A 20,127-nucleotide genomic window follows, 5' to 3' on the forward strand; every position below is an offset into this window, starting at 1 on the left:
AATCGAACTAGGATAGTTTTTATTTAAAAAAAAAAAAATCCATATTTTAACCAGCAAAGTTTAATCCCTTCTTTTCCTGTGAAAACTCAGATAAGTTTGATTTTGTGCCTCTTGCTGTCTCCATATTCCAGGTATTATGTCATTGCACATTAGACTGTGTCAACACACCGTGACTTCGTCCCCGCTAATGCAAAACCTCAGAAAACATGGAGCCAGAAGATAATTTCAGAGCTCTTTTTTTTTCTCTTTTTAATGTAACTCGGTATTTATCCTTCCATATTTCTGACATTTCCATTGAGCAATAGTCCCAAAACGAAGAAAATCAGTCTTTCGCATGCAAAGCCGTCTTAAAGCAGACTGTTGAGTAGCAATCCTTCTGGGCAGGTGAGCTTCATACATGTCTCAAGAAGCATCACTGTCTTGTGAAATCCAAGAACAGCAATGACAAGCTTCCAAGGGAGCCTCCTCAAGTCCCCTGTTGGTGGAAAGAAGGCTTAACCTCGCACAAAAGGGCTCCTCCTGAAGGAATGGGGAGATGGATGATGGCTGAAAGCAACGTGGGTGTGAGGCTTCTAGAAATTGCCTACATACTCTAACAAGAGCTGCGTGTGAGCTATGTTTGCATGCCTGAACTTCAGAAGTGGTTGCTTTTAGAATAGTTTTTTTTTTGTTGTTTTTAATAAAATGTCAATTTTTTGCATTTAGTTATTAAAACAGTGGCTTGGGTTCCTTGAACATAAAGGAAATTAACACAGAGAAGGAACTGTGTGGGACCTGATGAAATTGTTACATCATTGCCTCTTCTGCATCTCATTGATTTATCTTTATGCCAGCACAAAGTGGCTGTAAATGTGCATGTTCTGATTTTATGATGTTTTATACTAGCACAGGAGGAGGGAATTTCAGGCCCCTGCCATCTATGATGTGATTAGGAAAAAAAAAAAAAAAAAAAAACAACAACAAAAACTAATGCGTTTTGAGTCAAATAATATATTGAACTACACTTATTGTTAGTGCTTACCTACCTAGTGCAAAGACAATGTATTTTAAGAGAAAAAAACAATTTAGGAAACCATATTATATGCCATTATTAAAGTCTCATCTTCCAGTGTTAACTACTGCATGATAAAGCAAATAGCAGTATGAGGAGGGGTTAACATTTATAAATTAAATGCCCTTCAAACACTCTTTCTGACAGTTATCTCTGTATTTTTCACAGATGCTGCCACTGCCACTAAGTTGGGCACTAAAATAGATACAGCACTAGTGTCATGTCTCAACTGTGCTGATACCCCTGCCATTTTAACTACCGGTGAGTCTGCACCAGGAGAAAAAAAACACACTTTCTATAGATGGGTTCTCAAGGCACAGCAGATGACATTTCAGAATTTCTACCAACTTATCAAAACAACAGAAAGCCACCAGCAGAATGTGGGTCTCAAGCTGAATGCGAGAGTCCATCCATAGCTCCCCATGTATGTATTAACTCTAGTTAAAATGAAAGACTGAAATGATGCAAGTTACTCCACTTGTGCAGATTCACAGGACAGCCTGTATAGATGCAGTGTTCTCTGGAGGCTTTGCTTACCCTGTAAATCATTACACCTATATTCTTAATCATTTGGCACAGTTCCCAGGGCATACATTACATCTCTTCTTACTGACACATTTGTATCTGTTCACCTCCAGGGCTTGTAACCAATAAATGTCCTGGCATAAAAAGAAGGGCATGAGAACAATGTATTATAGGGGAGCAACATTTCATCAGGATACTTGAACAGCACGGGCCAACTGAGCTTCTAAGAAATACAGTACTAGCCTTTGACTTTTGGCTTGCATTGCTTCTCTGGAAATGCCTTAACAACTAGAGAGTCAAGAGGATCATACCGGAGAGTACGGAAGTTCCATTCTAAACAAAAACTAGAAACATGATCAGATATTGGTACCATGAGGTACTGATTTACATGTACCTTCTCCTTACAATGCACCAAAGCACTTGCCACAATGGATCAGACATCCCAAATGCATTCCCATGCCTAAGGCAGGAAACCTGGTTTTTAGCAGTGTGCTCTCCTCAACCACAGTTAAGGCTGTGAAAGAAAAAAGACGGACAGGACAGACAAGGTCTGTGCTACCTATAACACACTGGACTGAGATGTGCTCAGCAGATGCAGAACAAGTGCCTAGCTCCCAATCCTTGGTTCCCCCTTCAGAAACACTGAGGAAGGTTTTCCCAACTGTATGGCAATATGTGTGTGGGCAGCAAGGGGAAACACTGGAAAAAAAGACAGTTTTTTTCTGCAGAACATTTTGCTCTTTTTAAACCATTCCCATGGCTGCATCCAGGCTCAGAGGGGAGTGCATGCAGTATTGGGAAAGTAAAAAGGAATCAGGTCTGTGGCAAAAGACAGGAGAAAAGGCAAACACACGTACCAAAAGAGAGACAGACTTCACCAACGAGGGCAAAGAGACGGAGGGCATTTGTGCGAATACAGATTACATGTGCAATTCAATTAAAGGCAGTGGCATTATTATCACAAAGAAGAGTTTAATCAAAGTCTCAAGAGATCTGCCATAAAGGAAGCCCTTGCCTTGCTGCCTTGGCTGTATGAAAGAAACACCTGTTACGCACAACAAAAAAAGACAAAACAAACAATAGGTATAGAAGAGAGGCCATGGTTCAAACAATGTGAATTGGAGAAGCACAGTTTTCTCTAAATGAAGGGCTAGAATCCTATCAAATGAACAGCTGGGGAAAGCATAATTCTTTATATCTGAAGGGAAGTTGCACAGATTATATGATGGCAACAAATACAATATACGTATCTGAGCTCTGCTTCCTAGGCACCAGAAAGGACAGGAACCTCCTAAGATATCCCTGAGTGGAAGAATAAACTTGCTTGAGCCCAGCTCCAGGAAAAAAGACAGCCTGCTTTCAAAAGAACACAATGGACAATTTTCCTCCCATGGGGCCTTAGCAAGAGTTTCTGCTAAGAGGATACTGAGCTCATACAACCCTCACAAAAGATGCAGAGACAAACTTGTGATTTCAACAAACCCACTCAATATCTGAAGGGGATGTAAAAATACCTAAAATTGATGCATTTCTTTTTAAATAAGAAGCGTAAATATTATTTCCACAGAATACAGAATTTTATGCCAGTAAATTGATTACACTGTGAATTTCTTTATTCTACTTGTACCCACAAGAATTTTGTAACTATGCAATACGAAATAAAACAAGGAAAGTAGACTTAAATAACACCCTGAAACTCATGACACACTAAGCTAAAATTCTTGAAAATATGCGTTTCAAATTTGCCTTTCATCTCAAGTAAAGAATACCAGAAAAGCAGCATAACTCTAACTCCAGCAACTACAATGTACCAGCTCTCCAGAACTTTGCTTCCGATCACAATGACAAAGAAACACCTGCGTTTAACAAGTCACTAGGGAGCTATCGTACCCAGGGAAACCTGCTGCTGCCAGAACCAGGTTCTGCAGAAAAATAGAGGCATCCTTCAGAGCTGAGTCTCCAGTTACAGAGCCATCCAAAGAATCACAGAAGTGGAAAAGAGGAAAGCTTGAAAGTTTTATTTTTTTTCAAGTTTTCTAATTGCAAATAATTTGAATCCATTCTTGCTTACTTTGTATCTCAGTGCATGCATCAGCCTCTCTGCATCACTGGGAAACACTGAGATCATCAACGCCTTGATCTAAATTAGGTGTTCTATTAGTTTGCCATGATTTCAGCTGAAGAGGAACTGTCAACAGAGCTGAAGAATTCATAAACTCTTGAAAAAAGTTCTAAGATCAGCTACAATTTGGTAAGTATTAACAACCTGTGGTGCCCACATGGAAAACATCCTGATTCCTTCCTCTTTAAATCCTTTAGAGACATTAGAATTTCACGTGTACATAATTAATCAAGTTTTTAATTGCTATCTGAATCAGGGCGTTCCAAATGCATGCATGAAAATATGCACCTATGTGTGTTTATGGCTATTAAGGTGGCTTAGTTCCGTGTATAAGGTGTGAATGTAATCGATAAGTTGTTGTATATATGCTTACTTGTTCCTGGACTCCAAATTCTGACTCCTGAGTTAAAAAAAATGAAAATGATTCTTAATTTATACTTAAGTGATTCTTCAGGATGCAAAGAAATTCAAACTCATTACATACAGTATATATATAAGAAAAAACTCACTGATGCACTGCAGCTCAGTCATACTGAAACTGCAAACACAATTCTACAAACAACGTGAAAGATAAGAAAATAAACTGTAACTACACAGAGCTTTACAGGGCTAAATGCTTCAACAGGTTTCCACCAAATACTCAGAAAAAGAGACACCTCAACTAAAAGATCTATGACTTTTAATTCTATACCGTCAGCCTCCATTATGTTGCTAAAATATAATGATTGTGGTAAATTAGGAGGAAAGTATCGATTAGTGGTAACTTGTGATGATAATCAGTTTGGTCCCAAACCCACTGAGGGAGAAAGGGGGGAGCAAGTGGAGGGCATTGAAAAGAAAACATCAAACTCCATTTTCGATATAGCGAGCCCAGATTCAACAAAGGCACCAATGTAATCAGTCTTCCTTTCTGAGGACAGCAATATAAAATATTCTTCTCTAATTTGATGGAGAGAGAGAGAAAGAGAGGGAAAGAGGGAGAGAGGGATCGAGATATGGAAAGAGAGAAGCATCATAACATGGGCTCTTACCCACACAGCCAGGTAACTTTTCTCCTGCTAACATAGGAGAACATATCAATGTATATATCTCCTGTAACTCAAATGACACTGGCACTTCTCCCATGCTGACACTTGAGGGTTCAAACGGTGCTGACGTTGTATTACAGGTGGTTGGTATATCAGCAGTATGTGCTTTCAGGGCTATCAAAAACACGCAGAAGCACAGTTTAAATAGCACTACTTTGAATGAAATGTCAAGGACTCGAAAGTTAGGGAATGCCAGAATTAAGGTTGTCCACATAACTTTAATTTTTCGCTCTTGTGAGTGCGATCTACAATTACATTATCATGTAATTCTGCTCCCCCAGGATACCAGTTCTTATTCAATATGCATAACGGAGATGTATGGTAATAAAATAAAGATACCCATTGAACCTAATTCTGCCACTTTTAGTTTTCAAAGACCTCTCTTCATTATCGAGCTAATGTATTTCTTTGTATACAATTTTTACAGCATACAGAAGTATAGAAATCTCTTTATCATTTCTTTCCAAATCCATTTTAAATTGCTGCCTATGAGCAATTTTGTTGAAACTAACCAAGTTTCAACTTTAAAATAATGTGCTGAATGCTGTCAGTTATCTTTCAGAGTAGTCAAACCTGATAAAATCTATTTGGTAATACACATATTTCAAATGTGTCAAATACTTATAAACTCCAAGTACTGTAAATTAAATTTGTTCCTTTCAGTTCTTATTATGACCTTATTCACTTTAGTTTCTTTTCTTTTTTTTTTTTTCTTTTTTTTTTTTCTTTTTAAATGTTTGCCCTGGAACTTCAAATTCTTTGACTTCTAAGTACAAGAAACTCTGATGTATACTTCTTATCCTCTTCAAAGAATATTTCTGTCCAATTTGGACAAAAATCTGAAAACTTTCCTTACAATTATTTACCCATTATACATTTTACTCAACTTTCTTCTGTGGAAGTTGACCTTAGATACTTACAAAGTACAATATGCAAAATCAAGACTGAGAGTTACGAGATCTGTAACTCTCCAGTTCATCTTTGCTCATAAGAGACTTCCACTAGACAACTGCACCCTTCCCTCTCCATCTTCTAAATCAGGCTTCACTCAATTGCCTCTTCAATCTTTACCCTAAAGTGATTACACTGTTTAATCTACTGTTCTTACAAATACCAAGCATAAGTAACTGCCCTCCACTTTAATGTATATGGTACAATTCATATAGCTGGCAGAAAGTGGACAAGAAAAGCAAAATAGTTTCTGCTGGCCTCTTGCATGCTATTACCACCAACGGTGAGCTCATCTTGTCTCCTGAACTATGCAGGGTAAGGCATCACCAGACAGATGTCTGAGGAAAATCCGAAGTGATGAAGACAGCGGTGTTGATTCAGTAGGTGGAACCACACTCTTCCCTATGAATCATTTTGAACCATTATTCCAGCAGAGCTTGAAGTACTCTATTTTGAATGAGCTGTCAAAATGAAGTCGTGACCACTTAACATGGCAAGAGATGAATCAGAAAAGCAAGTCATTGCCAGCAGAAACTAAATGATCCTCAAATTTCTCTCTCTTGATAATGGAGGTATAAGAGCTGGTAGCAACTCCAGAATGTCAAACATAACCTGTATTTCAAATATAACCACTTTGGTTAGAAAAAGAACCCTTTTAGATACAAGAAGCTGGGCAGAATCAGATGCTCAGATGCAGTGCTTAGAATCATAGCATATATATAACGGCCCTTATACAGCAACACTGCCAGTGTTGCTAGGACAAGAGTTGCAAACCAGGTAGCAGTCATGATAACTTTTTTTTTTTGTTTGTGTTACTAGGGGACATGAGTCAACACTATGCCTCTCCTGTTCAAATTCCAATTTAGGAAATTATACGCACTTCCTTACATCTACTTGTTCTACTGCTTTACAAGAAGACCCACATCACATCTCAGCTCTACATGTCCTTGTATTTCTACACAATGTTTGCAGGGAGAATTCTAACAGGTTAACTCCTATAATGCTTCTTAAAATAGGCTGAAAATTATTACCTCCAGTAGATCAGCCAAACCATACACTGGCTGGTACTTCTGCCATTACTGGAGTCAATACAAGAAAATGTACTTTCATGCCTCAGTTCCTGCAGGTCACAATTTGGTAATATTAGTATCACCAAACCTTTATCGAAGTTCCGTTTTCTGTTCATGCAATTATCATTGAAAAGTGTAGCAACTCCTATGTAACCTTAAAACCCATTTCTAATTTTAGTTAATGCTACGGAATCCCAAATATATTCCATAAAACTGAAGAAGAAATAAATAACATCAGAATTTGGCTGAGTTTCATTATCTTTGGGATCCTTCAGGCTGTCAACATGATACATAAGTCAAATATTGCTTGGCAAAAAACACAGGTGAAAACCCCCAATTTATAGAAATCACTAGAATGATATGTAGTAGTGAATTTTCAAATCTAGGTTTGTTTTGGGGGGTGAGACCCTACAATAATTGCTCTCAACTTACGTAGCTGAGTCATTTTGCAACTGGTGACCATTATAACGATGTTCTCGTTTTCAGAGCCAATGTGATGCCACACAGTGATTTGTCTGTTAAATTGAATCTTTGCCTCTAGATAGATAGATAGATATAAAGTTTATTTTGAAATGTCTCCTAGTGCCTCTGAGTCTGACTGATGTGAGATGTTATTTTGAACATGCCAAAGCATCTGAACGGCTCCAGTCCTTTCTTTTCAGCGTGCATTCCTTGATAAGTGGCAAAGCTTCCCACTTATCAGTCACTCAAAGTGACTGTGGCTGTCAGTTGTGTACAAAGCGCAATCAGTTTGGAAGCAGAGACACCAGCATTTTTCTTCTCAGCTTGAAGCAAACACGTTTTGACTGCTAGTCATTCAATTTTAAAGCATCTTCAATTAGGGGCGGATGAAGATATAAAGAAAACACATCCTAAACACCTCCGCCAGCCAGCAGTAAAAAATTTATTGTTATCTCCTGCTTTACCTTACTGCAGAGGCAGCAGTGACAGCCTTTTTTGGCTGCACAACAGAAGTGCTCATGACTGCACACAGTCCATTTGGCCAAGATCACAGCTATAAAGAGTTCACATTCAGCTTCCCAAGCTACTTACTCAAACTACTGTGGTACTTTCTGCTCCTGTACCTCTGCTGCATGCTGCATAAATACCTGCATGGGTACATGAACGCGAACATAGCTCACACATGCACAGGTCCACCACCTCACACATTTTGAACAAAAACATTTGCAAAATGACATATGTACTCTATAGCCAATAAAACTCTAATCAAAACCATTAAATGATCATGGAAATATTGACAAGGGAGGAATTAAAAAAAAAAAAAAAAGGAGAGAGCTGGCAGAAAGGAGAAGCAGATGAAGAAAAGGGTGGGCAGCTGCATAAGGAAGATCACAATGTCAGAGAGCTAGAAGAAGAAAGATGGGGAAAAATTGTGGGGTGAACCTCAGAGATGCTGAAATTAGAGAGGGGGTCTGAAAAAGCAAAGAAAGACAGGGCACTGTAAAGAGGTCTCAGAGACAGCATTTGCTTAGGGGAGGAAGAGACCAAGATAAGGCCTTTGCCTAAAATGTTGCCAGTTCTGACGTCTGTTGGTATTTTTCTTACAGTCCAAGCTGCTGGAGTATTTTTGTTACTTTTAAATAAAAATAAGTTTCTGCCCCTCCCTTCTGACTGTGCAAGAAAATATGAAAATCTCAGTAACAAAAAAGGAAATTAAGACAAAAAGCTAAAATTACAAGAAAAAAGGTCATGAAGTTTAAAACAAATTCATAAGTTCTGAACGTTTGGACTTCTGACACTGGAGAAAACTTCATTATCAGCAAGTGTTGTAATCGTGTAGCTCAGCATAGGCAACAAGCCGGTTTATCTGATGAAAGCATACTCTTGCAATCGTAATAAATTAAAGTTTACACAAATCCCACAGATTTTCCTTGCATGCATTGGTGCAATTATGCCAGTCAGCAAATTTGGGTTATGTAAGAATGTAGGAGAGGCCAGGGACTGAAGAAGATGCTTGGTATTGAGATAATTTTTGGGAGTAAAACTGTGGTATATCAGTGGAAAATGCTCCTCTGCACATAAATAAGTGCAGCTAAACAGATCATCAAGCTGCAGTCTTTTATATGACTTAACTTTTTGGGTAATGGAAGCTAGTGAAGACCCATAGGTTACTTTAAAGTGCATGCATCATATCCTTCAGCAAAACACATACGTTATTTGCTGAACTCAAGAACTAATTAGCTCATTCTGACTTCTAGCCTAGATTTTTCTTCTTACTCCTCCCCTTTTCCTATCTCCTCCCCAAACCTCATCTCTCTCTCTCTCTCTTTTTTTTTTTTTTTAAAATTTTGTTTTGTTTTGCTTTTTCGAATAATTAATTTCCCAGGGGCTTTTCCCTGCTCAAGGGACAGGCGAGTTATTCTGATAGCTGATAGGACATCAGCTGCAGCGCTTTTGTGAGAAACAATTGTTTAGCCTCTTTGCCGGCAACCTCAGTTGTTTGGGAAGAGGTTGCAAAGTCATGGGAAAGGCTGCAGCGTGACTCCTTCTTGGTCCTGTCTCACTAAATCCAGTATGCCCATGTTTATAAGTTTCAGGAAAACAGCTGCTCCTGACACATGATGAATTTGGACAAAATGTCCCCAACCTATCTATGAGCCTGTTTGGTTTGACTGTGCAGTCACAGCTCGTCATATCCACACTGGCAAAAAAACAAAACAAAAAAAAACAAACCGGCTCAGTGGACGGAGCCTGTTCTGAAAACATTTTGCAGAGTGAGAAGGAAGATACTTTCTCACAGTTTCCTACTGAAGAAAGGTCTCATTAAACTCCCACTAATATGAATAAGAGCCTTTTCACTATGTTCAGTGGGAGTTGGATCAGGCCCTCACTTCAACAGCTTTATTGTCTACCAGGGAAACCTTTTGTCCTCACCTCTCTCTGATATGCAAAAAGGACTCTAATTACAGAAGAACTAATACTGTTCTGCTGTGCAATGGCTTGCAAAGGGGTCGTAGCACCATGAAGCACTGCTCTGCTGTCACTGACTTCTGAGAAAATCAAAATTCCCAGGCAAAACGATAATACAGAAGTAACAATCATTACTAAATCTGTAACCAACCACTTGTGTAGTGGTTGCTCATTTTTGTGTCTTGAGTGAAGGATTCATCATCTACGACCCTTTAAAGTCTCCTACAGAAATCTGGGTTACAGGCATATAAGCAGCTAGGGAGCAAGAAAGAGATTTCACAAGTCCTTAAGGCTGCACTGAGTAAACACTAGCAGAGCAAGAACTGAGGGCAAGGATCTCTACCCTCCAAATCATAGGCACAAACTACTCCAAGTATTTAGCCCACGGAGTGGCCTGCTGGAGTTTGCTTTCCAGCCAAACACAGAAAATGAAACAATGAGCTGTGCTGGAAGTTATAATTTAGAGTGCAAACTTGTTGGGGCAGGGAACAAATCTCCAGATTTCTTCATGTAAATTCAAACAGTCAGTGTCTCCTTGTGTCAACTCATACTTTTTACAACTAAATTTCATCTGTTACCATGCTAATCAAAATCTCAATGTTTTCTCGCACAAAGAGAATGCAAACAGGCCTGAACATCAACCAGCCAGTTCTGGATAACAGATGATTGCTCACCTGAGCATTTCAAAATCAACAACAAATCTAAACAACAGAAAAATTGTCTCCACAGATAACTGTATGTGTAAATTACGGTATCTAAAGCACTGTGGAAGCAGGTCTCCTTACCAGTGCTTTGGGAGGCTGGAATCAAACCAGAGCCTCTTTGTGTGTGGAAAGTTTTGACAATAACAACTGTGTCATTTCTAACTTGGCATTTTAGGCATAAGAAATATTTTTCTGAACTTCTGTGTAACTCAGAAATCAAATCCTTCTTTCCTCCCCCCCAAAATATAGCTAGATTTTGAAAAATAGATCTGGCAACAAAAGCAACTAAGCATCTTGCAGAAAATTCCAAGTGTTCAAGATTTTATTACATTCCAAACTGGAACAACACCTTAAACCTCAGAACTTAATGAGAATGGGAATGTTCAGATTTGGTAACATATTAGAGCAGCCAGGCCTCACCATCTACCAATGCAACTCATGGGGAAAGGGACACTGCCAGCTGACAATGGGTGGGTAGTATGGAAATACGTATCCATGCTCTCGGAAGAAAGCCTTATTTGGAGCCGGGAGGACACCCAGGGCAGCTAAGGGATGCAGAAAAGACAGGAAGTTTGTAACCTAAAGAGACATGGAGTCTGGAGGGTGGTGGTGCCCACAGTCCCTGCCAGACAAGCCACCTCCAGAGCTCAAGCCCATCCAGGCCTGGGTGAGCATTTCACCTGGGAGCCTGCCTCTGGAGGACTGGGGCAAGCCTGCCAGGTGCCACCAGGCCCTGGAGCTGCCTGGAGCTTGGCCAGGCACCAAGCAGAAGTCACAGCCTGCCTGGCCCATGGCGCAGGCCGCACACACGGCTTCCTAGAGATGCATCAGAACTTAGTCATAATCCATGCGTTCTTCAGAGCCTTATTTTCAACAGAAAAGGTGTCCCCTCAGAACATCTTTTGACAAGTCTCTTTTTCTGAAGGAAAGCAAGAACCCTGTATTACAAAAACACAGAGTCATCAAATGATTGCTGTCTGGCAGGAATTGCCCTCAAGTTTCAGATAGCACTCAGTTCTTGGGCTAATTACATTGCCCACAACTTAATACAAATTAGTAACCAAGTACTGACAGTGTAAAACTACAAAGTCAAACAAGATCAAGGCCCAAGTGCTAGAGACACTGTAAAGCAGCACTGCTGCTACTTGCTGCTTCGAGATCTTAATTTTACATTATTGGCAACCTGAAGTGTTCCAAGATCTTAAGCTGGGCTCTCCAAAAAAAATTTTGACTAAAAATCAGAACAGTTTAAAAAACAACATTTGGCCTCCGTTTTGTTTGCCTTCTAATTTTGGAATTTGTAGTGTTCATGGTTTCAAGTTTTGCCTGAAAATATGAGAGTTGGAAATTTACATTTTGAATAAATGAAAGCTGGCATTTTTGTCATCACATGACTCCAAGAGCTGCGGCTTGAGGACAAAAAAAAAAACCAACAACAAAAAACACTGTCAGTGTTTTATACAAAATAGTGAGATTAGCAACATTGGTTTTATCACAATATGAGCTGCAAGGTTGACCTATTTTACCAACCATGCCCTACTGAATATGAATTGCTTTATGAATTTTAACAACTGCATTTCATTTATAGTTCAATTAAAGCGACTTTTGTCACTGAGCTTCAAAGCAAACTATTCAACCTTCAACCTAGGCTAGACTTATTTCTCTGAGCAAGTGGAAGGTATATACTGTACCATGGCACAAAACTTTGCATCTCAAAGACACTCTTCAAGGCAAGTGTGCTCATTGCCTGTACTGGGGACCAGCTCAGAACCATGAAAAAGCAGCATCTAGTCTTCAAGTTTCTTTCACTCTCTGCCCACTTGATGAGACAGCTATGGAGCCCCAGACTGCAACACGTTTAAAAGAATACCAGGAAATCACTTGTCTGCTCACAGAGGAAGACAGGGAGGTGATGTTGTGAGATCCCCTAAGGCCTTGAAAGAGAAAACCAGATTTCGTCCAATAACTCACTGAGCAATACTTCGTGTCTACATGTCCTTTCCTCAGTCTGTTCTACAGCTGCATATCACTACAGAGCTATTCAAAAATATGGACTGAAATCTTCAAGGCTGTTGATGCATGAGAGCAAACAGAACAAAATACAAATTTAAGTTTCAGTTCTGGTTAAAATAACAAGACCAAGCTGTGCAGGACAGAAGATCCTAAAGATTCTGCAGGCAGAAACTACACATGAAGATGAAACAGGACTGAAAGCAGTGTGCATGCGAGAATGCATTCCAAAGTAGCATAAAATAAGATGGGAGAAGGTTGAATTCATTATTCAGAGAAACTAAACCCCCTTCACAAACTAGGTGTGGAGCATCCCAAAAAGCAGATAAAAATTATTATAACAATTTGCCAAAACATAAAATCTTGTATAAATCACGTTTTAGCATTATGAGGTTATATGGATTCTTGATTTTAATCTCATCAGCAACTTTTCTCCCATTTAGCATTACCTTTTACTTAACTCCCTAGACAAAGACAAGCTGCTGGTCTGTGTTAATGAAACCTCTTTCCAGTTAGTTCAGAAGGGATGGATTTGAAAAAGACATAATGTCAATTAGACACTCATGTGCCAGGTACATCCTTCTATGCTCAAGTATCTAAGGCATCTTTCCTCAGCATCACACAAGTGGCTAGTTTAATTGAGATGTAGTTATACTCAGCATTTGTAGTTCTCTAAGGAGGCGAGGTACATTGCAACCTCTCTCTGCTTATGTATTGCGTGCATATTGGTGACTGACTGTATGCTGGGCTAAGGAGAGGGGGAAATGTTTCCAAGTTAGCGCTCTTAGAGAAAAGAGTCATAAATCATGGGGTCAGCCAGGCTGTATTTTTTTTTTTTTTAACCTTAAGGTATTATGTTTTCAATACATTATTTCAATAGTGATTTTTTTTTTCGTGTAATAATTTATTTGGAATTATGGCAACTCTTACAAGATTAGAAAAAATTGGCTCAAGTAAAATGAATCCTTTGTCATAAATAGGTTGTGTTCATAACTGCAGCCTAATCATTCAATTGCACATAAGTCAAACAGTTATCCAGACTTTGTAGGAATATTTCCCTGTCAATAAATCTAATGCTATTTAAAAACTCTGGGACAATGTGACAGAAGCCTCAGATTAATTACAGGAAGGTCAGAAAATCTGAACTCCCAGCTACCTTCATGTCACAGTTTTGTTCCACCCACCATAACCTGATTGTAAACTCACCAACCATTTTAAACATGGGCATGTTGGGGTGCTTTCATTGTCTCCATTTATATAAAATGGCATATTTCTTCAGGAATTGCTGCTTTGCTCTGACAACAGTCAACTAAGCATGCAACTGAGAAGAAATGTATTGCTTTGTATTCATTGACAGTGTTATTATTATTGTTATTTTAAAATGCTTTTTTCTCAGTGATTTAACAATAATTGGACTGCAACTAGGGTTTGCAAGACTACAAGATGATACAGACCACAGAACCGTTAAGAGGCAGGCAGCATAATCAAAATTTCACTACAAATAGATTATCTCTGTGGGAATGAGAGGACAGTATTGTCTCTCTGCCTGTTCAATTCTTGACCTGTATCATGTGACCATCCCAAAGGAGGGTGCCCCAGATCTGATGGGCTTTGTGTGGACCCTGGAGGTGAAACTCTGACCTTGAAAGGGTCAATATTTCATCCTAAATCCCTTGGGACAGGTCTCCAAATCATTTCTTAGGCTCACAGCTTGTATCAGATGATAGCTAGCTGACTTTCATTTACTACTGACTTAGGTCAAACTTGGATCAGAGATCAAGAGATGAAAGACTCTATATCCCATTATCAATAATTGGTGTTTTCTACTACCCTAAAAAAGACATACTTCATTCTTATCTACAAGACCTTATAACTTAAAAGGCTTGAGGTCAAATTATGTTACTTCACTTTACTTTTATTCACTGCTTATACAACAATTTCCTCTATAACTCTCATAGCTAAATAGTAGAAGTGTAAATAATTTACTTGCTATGGTAGAAATTCTGTATTGTTTTTCTTTATTAGTCTTATTAAAGATAATGCAATAAAGAAAAATCCCTCCCACAATTTTTTTAAAAAATATAAAAATAAAAACAAACAACAAAAAACCAAAACAAACCAAAACCAACCAACCAAGCAAACAGAGGTCAAGGCCAATCCAGGCCTTTCTAATATCAAAATTATTTTCAACAACAAAGCTCTTCTTACATATGTTGCCTTGTAACAGAGGGACGGAACTTCCCCAGAAGTTTTTTCATAGTACAAAAGTCCTGATGATGAAAGAATACACTCTGAAATGACAGCCAGTTTTCTGGCTAGTGGGAAGCCATACAACTCCTCTGATTTTGAGGGAATTATGTTTTCATTGAGCAGCTAAGGATGTGGCACATAATTTTATGCAACTATTTCTAAAATGTTAAAGAGATGTTTTGGAAGGAAGATCCTGATGTTACTGTACTAACAGAACATAACATCCACTTCCACAGTGACTTGCATTGCTCTGTAAATAACTGCATACTTAAACAGTCAGAAACTCAACCATAACTCTAGATAGCTGTAAAATGTCTACCCCTGCCTTTCTTATTCTTTGAAAAACTTTATTGTTAAATTGATTTGCATTGTTCACAAGACAGGGCTATGCATATATATACCTGCAAGAGAAGTAATGAAATACAACCAGTGGCACAAAAAGAAACTTTCAAATGCTTTAAGGAAAAAGAGGTTTAATAAAGTTCACTGGTTACACTGGGTTAACAACTTTTTTCTCCTATTAGGAGTAAATGTGAAGATACCTAGGATTTTCACAGTTGCTCTCCAGAATCTAACCAACCTTTTGACCAGTTTCTCATTCAGACAATAATTTCACCCAATGTTTTGAAAGTTTCCAGACATTCAGCACCTCAGGCAGCAGGAAGGAGAGACATTTGATTATAGATCACTGAAGATAACTGCTTCAGCAAAACCTCAAAAACAGAGCTGTCAGAGATCCACTCCAATCCAACACTTTTTGGCAACATTTTTTTTGCCACTCCTGATCTAAAGTTGAAGAGCAATTTCAGAGCAAACCCTTGCTAACCCTTCAGTTAGCAAACCCTTGCTAACACCACCTTGCTCTCTCATCTGCTTCTTGATCCCTCTAGGTTCAGTGTTAACCACACAAGGCTTTACAGAAATCGACCTTACAGAATTTTTTTGCTTAATGACAGTTAACATTTTCATGTGTTTTTCCATAAATAAGATGTAAACCACTGGCAGAGATTTAAACAAAACAAAACAAAACAAAAAACACCTATGACAAGAATGGCTGAGGGAAACCGTGGGGGAACAGAAGGGAAATAGATAACAGGGGCATGGGTGGAGACGCAGTCTCTGACCTGGATCTGTTGCTGAAGAAGGTTAATTTTGTGTTGCTGCTGCAGGAGCTGCTGCTGTTGTCTTGCAATCTGTGGAGAAAGTGCACAGAAGAAATGTGAGATATGTATAATCATTCATGGAGTTGCTGCATAGTCATATTCTGCCCTGCCTAGTTCTTTAACCCGTGCTGTTAAGCTAATAAACCTTCAAGGGTGGGTGGCAACAGCAAATACTAATGTGAAAGGGAATCTTACGGAAATGCTATCCTGGATGTTAGGAGAAGACTGATGCAAAAATCTCTCCTCTCTCATTATATGAAACAGCACACTGAAGTCACTAAAAAGAGAGCACTCATCTGCTCTTCCCTGCTGGAAAAAGAACAATACTGGCAGTGAAGATGGAAAATAGTAGGGGAAGGCAGAACACCCCCCCCCCCCCCAAAAAAAAAAAAAAAAAAAAGGAGGATGGATAGTAAAATTCTTTTTATATTTAGTGCCACCTATTCAAAGTTTTCCACGAGAGGAAATGTGACACCCAGGAGGCAGTGGGTGTATTTCATTGGTGTAGAAAACAGATGCAAATGAGACTGGAACTAGGTATGGGAAAATCACTTTGACTCTCTGTGCTTCAATGGGTACAACATCCGCTGAAAGAAACTAAGGGGGCAGAGTGCAAGTCTACACAGCTCTATGCTGAAAGATCCACACAAGTGGATGTAGTACTTGTCTCCTCTCAAAGTCATGTGTGTTTTCCACAAGGACTTCTACCCTCTCTCACCATTTCCTAAATGGCTGGGAAGGTAAGTACATTTTGCATACAGTGAAGGAAAATGCAGACAACAGTGTAATCAAACTAGAGTTCTCAGAAAACTGATGAAGATAAACCATTATATGCCTCAAACTGAAAAAGCAAACTTGAAAAACTTTCATCCAAGTCATCACAAAAGCTCTACTCTCATGAATAGCTAGCCCAGAAGTACAAACATTAAGGAGTTAAGGAGTACTGCTATTCCCCTGTGGTATGTGTACACATCTCAGGGTCAGATGGGAATTTATACATACTTACTGAGAGGAATTTTGTGCATTTTTCCCTTTAGGTATTTTCTTTCATTTCTGTTATTAAACTATTAGCATAAGAAATACTTGCTCATGTAATTCCACATATAAAAGATTAAGCAAGTATTCTCTTTTCAGAGCCTCTCTTTAAGCAACCAAAATATTTTTTATCAATTCATTTTTTTGAAAACTTGGGTATTTTAGTTTCTATATACAGAATTATATACTATTTCTTAAATTAAAGAAATTCTAGTTATCCTAACAATAATCCTGCAGTAATTTTTACCTTCTTTTTCATTTTCTTTTTCACTTTTAAATCATTCAATCATCCTATAGCAGTAATGACTTACAGTCAGGGCAAAGGAAGTAGCTTCTGTGGGATGTCTCCTCATGGAAGGATCTGGCCAATTACACCTTCACACCTTCATCCACATTCTCCATGTAAATAACAGTGTGATACAACTTCACTAATTTAAGTCACTTCTCCCGCTCTCCCCAGGTGAGATTTCAGGCCAAAATATACAGGATTTGAAATAAGACTTTGAAATAATCAAAAACAGGGAAAAACAAGGCTAGAATGTCTGAGGATGTCAGCAATGCTTTTTGCTACCATACAAACTCTGAAGTATGACAACCACGACTGAATTCACAGAGTTTTGTGAGTTTCACAAAAATTCACATTCAGGTTTCATTACAAGCTGAGATGCATGCTCAGACCAAAATCTTCTAGATAAGAGGCATCAGGATAGACTACTGACAAATTTTAACCCACAATCTATGGGTTTTCTGTTCATGTTCAGGTGCATAAATGGACCTTCACTTCTGTTAAAATTTGTGTGGTGCACATTTGTTAAAAAAGTTGTAGTTTTGCATAAAATATGTGTCCATGTGTTCACATTGGAACTGTTCATGTGTGAAAACATGTTTGCATTTTCAGTGGAGGGAATATTTGTAAGAGCTGAAAATCAAGACTCTCAAGTGTAGAAGAAAAAAAATCAAACTTGTTCACTAACTTTATATTATTCTTCCCCACTTTTTCCACAGTTGGCAAAACAATCTTTTTCATTTGTCACATTGCAACCCAAATGCTACATTTTGTTCCTATTCAGTATCACTGAATTCAAGCAGCACTGAAAGATTATTCAGGATGGATGAATTTGCACACTTATTTACACTGATTTAAAAGAAAAAGAAAAACTATTGGAAGAGAATACCCTGCAACTGGAAGACATATCTTTAAAAGATAAAAAGAACCATCGTATATATTGCAAATTAAAGCATTCTTACAATATATCTTCATTCAAACTTCTTTGCCTAAGAAAACAAATGGGAAAACAAAAAAAAAAAGGTGGAGAATGAACCTGAGAAGTATAGACCCTAAAAGATAAGCTACTGGAAAGTCCTTCTAGAAGACAATTTAAGCTGAAAGCCACTATAATAATCATTCACCTGTTCTTGTTGCTGCTTAGCCAGCTCCATTTGTTGGCGTTGTTTCTCGATCTGTGATGCAGCCAGTTTTTTCTGTTCATCATGAGCTGCTAGCAGCTGTTCTCGCAAACTGGTCAGCTGATTGATCATACCCATGAGCTGCCTTTCTTTCTCAGCGAGGCTTTCTGGAGTCCCTGAGCATCATATGGTGGAAAAAAAAAAAAAAAAAAAAAAAGGTAAAGAGAGTAGAGAGGAAATTTAGAGCTAGTTATATTTCAATTTTTCAGGTTCACTGCAAGCAAAGTTTTAGGAGAACCACACAGTCCCTCCACAGGAAAATGCCACAAAGCATAATTCTGTACACAGGCTTTGATCTGGTGTCCCCTTTCAATGTTTCATTGCTTTTTCATCTATTTTTCTGTTGCCTTCTTATCAGATCAATAGGGAAAAAATACTGTCTGTTTTGAAAGAGTTTCAAATTTTAAACACTGTTTACATTTCGGGGGGATCAAAATCAACACTTGCAATTTTGAGAAACAGTCACATTTTCAGCAGAAACTTATGACAAAGACACATTAACATTCTGACGCTTGCAGAAGCTGCAAGGTGCATGTTACCCTTTCTTCATAATGGATGGGAAGCAGGGAGGTCCCCTTGGTGTGGGCAACCTCGCTGTTGCTCACACAGCACACGGCAGCTGTCAGCACGCTGCCGGCTGCATCATTTCAATCTGCCCTGATGAAGATGAAACAACACAGTATTTAAATTGTCAATAATAAGTAGCACTGTCGTTGCTGCTGCTAAGTATTTTTAAAGGAAAAAGTCTTGCAGAAACATATCAGAAAAACTGAGTTAAGTGCATCTCTCATTTTTACTGTCATTAGCTGTTTTTTGTAGAGCTCAACAGACACAGACACAGGAACTGACTGACTCTATCTCTAAACCATTCTGCAAAAAGTCCTCCTTCCTTACAGAATGACAGTGGTTATAAACGAAGGGAAGGAAAAATTCCAAGAAAAATCAACAACTATGAATCACGCTTTAGAAACAAAAATGGCACTATATCTAGTATCATTTTACTATGAATTTAGAAGACCAGAAAGTATGTGTAGCAGCTAATCCACAGATAAACCCAGTACCACCACACCCTCTCATATGAGTCAGAGCCTATGAAATCCTTTCTCAAAAAAAGCTTTAGGAAAGGATTAGGACTATCTGTCTCTATGCCTCCTCAAAACAGTCTGCTTTTTGGGACAACCCTGCCACACAAACCTTTCTAAAATACAGGAAGTGTTCTTCTGCCAATATCACCAATGCTCTCCAAGAGGAAAAAAATAAAAATAAAAAATTGGCGACTATACTGAACATGTTCCTAGCCAACTATCAGTCAGACATGGAAAAGAGCTACTGGTAATAGCTCATTTAGTCTACCCCCCTGCCAGTGCAGGAATGCTCCCTACAATATATTTACTACAGCTTTCAAGATTGGATTGAAATGTCTGAAATAGTGAATCATCTACTGCATGCCTCAGAAGACTGGGCCACAGTCTTTGAAATGTCATCATTAGGGCTATTGGCTTGATATTTGGTTTCACTTACATTTACTTAATTTCATCCTTGCTCTCCCAAGCAGCATCCCCATTTGCTACTTTAGCCAAGCCCTTTAAAGCATTTGTAGACAGTTATACACACCAAATAAAAGACAAAGAATCCATATTTACATATAATGGAAATGTAATGATTAACTTTTTATTACAATGCTACAGATCAATGTGAAAATACCATTATACACAGAGAGCTACAGCAGAATATCCTCAGATATGGTATACAAAAAAACT

General features: G+C 38.5%; 1 protein-coding gene across 7 annotated transcripts in view; it reads right to left on the reverse strand.

Moving 5' to 3' along the window:
- The window catches only part of SOX5 (SRY-box transcription factor 5), a 289,165-nt gene that overhangs the window by 126,835 nt on the left and 142,203 nt on the right, over window positions 1-20,127 (reverse strand). For all 7 annotated transcript variants that reach the window (XM_032204884.1, XM_032204875.1, XM_032204867.1 and 4 more), the window contains exons 5-6: window positions 18,311-18,483; window positions 15,827-15,895 (exon numbers count right to left, since the gene is read on the reverse strand). In XM_032204884.1, coding sequence (XP_032060775.1) covers window positions 15,827-15,895; window positions 18,311-18,483 — 242 coding nt within the window. The remainder of the gene's footprint in view (window positions 1-15,826; window positions 15,896-18,310; window positions 18,484-20,127) is intronic.

Source organism: Aythya fuligula, chromosome 1, assembly GCF_009819795.1.
Source record: "Aythya fuligula isolate bAytFul2 chromosome 1, bAytFul2.pri, whole genome shotgun sequence".
Classification (NCBI taxonomy): Eukaryota; Metazoa; Chordata; class Aves; order Anseriformes; family Anatidae; genus Aythya; species Aythya fuligula.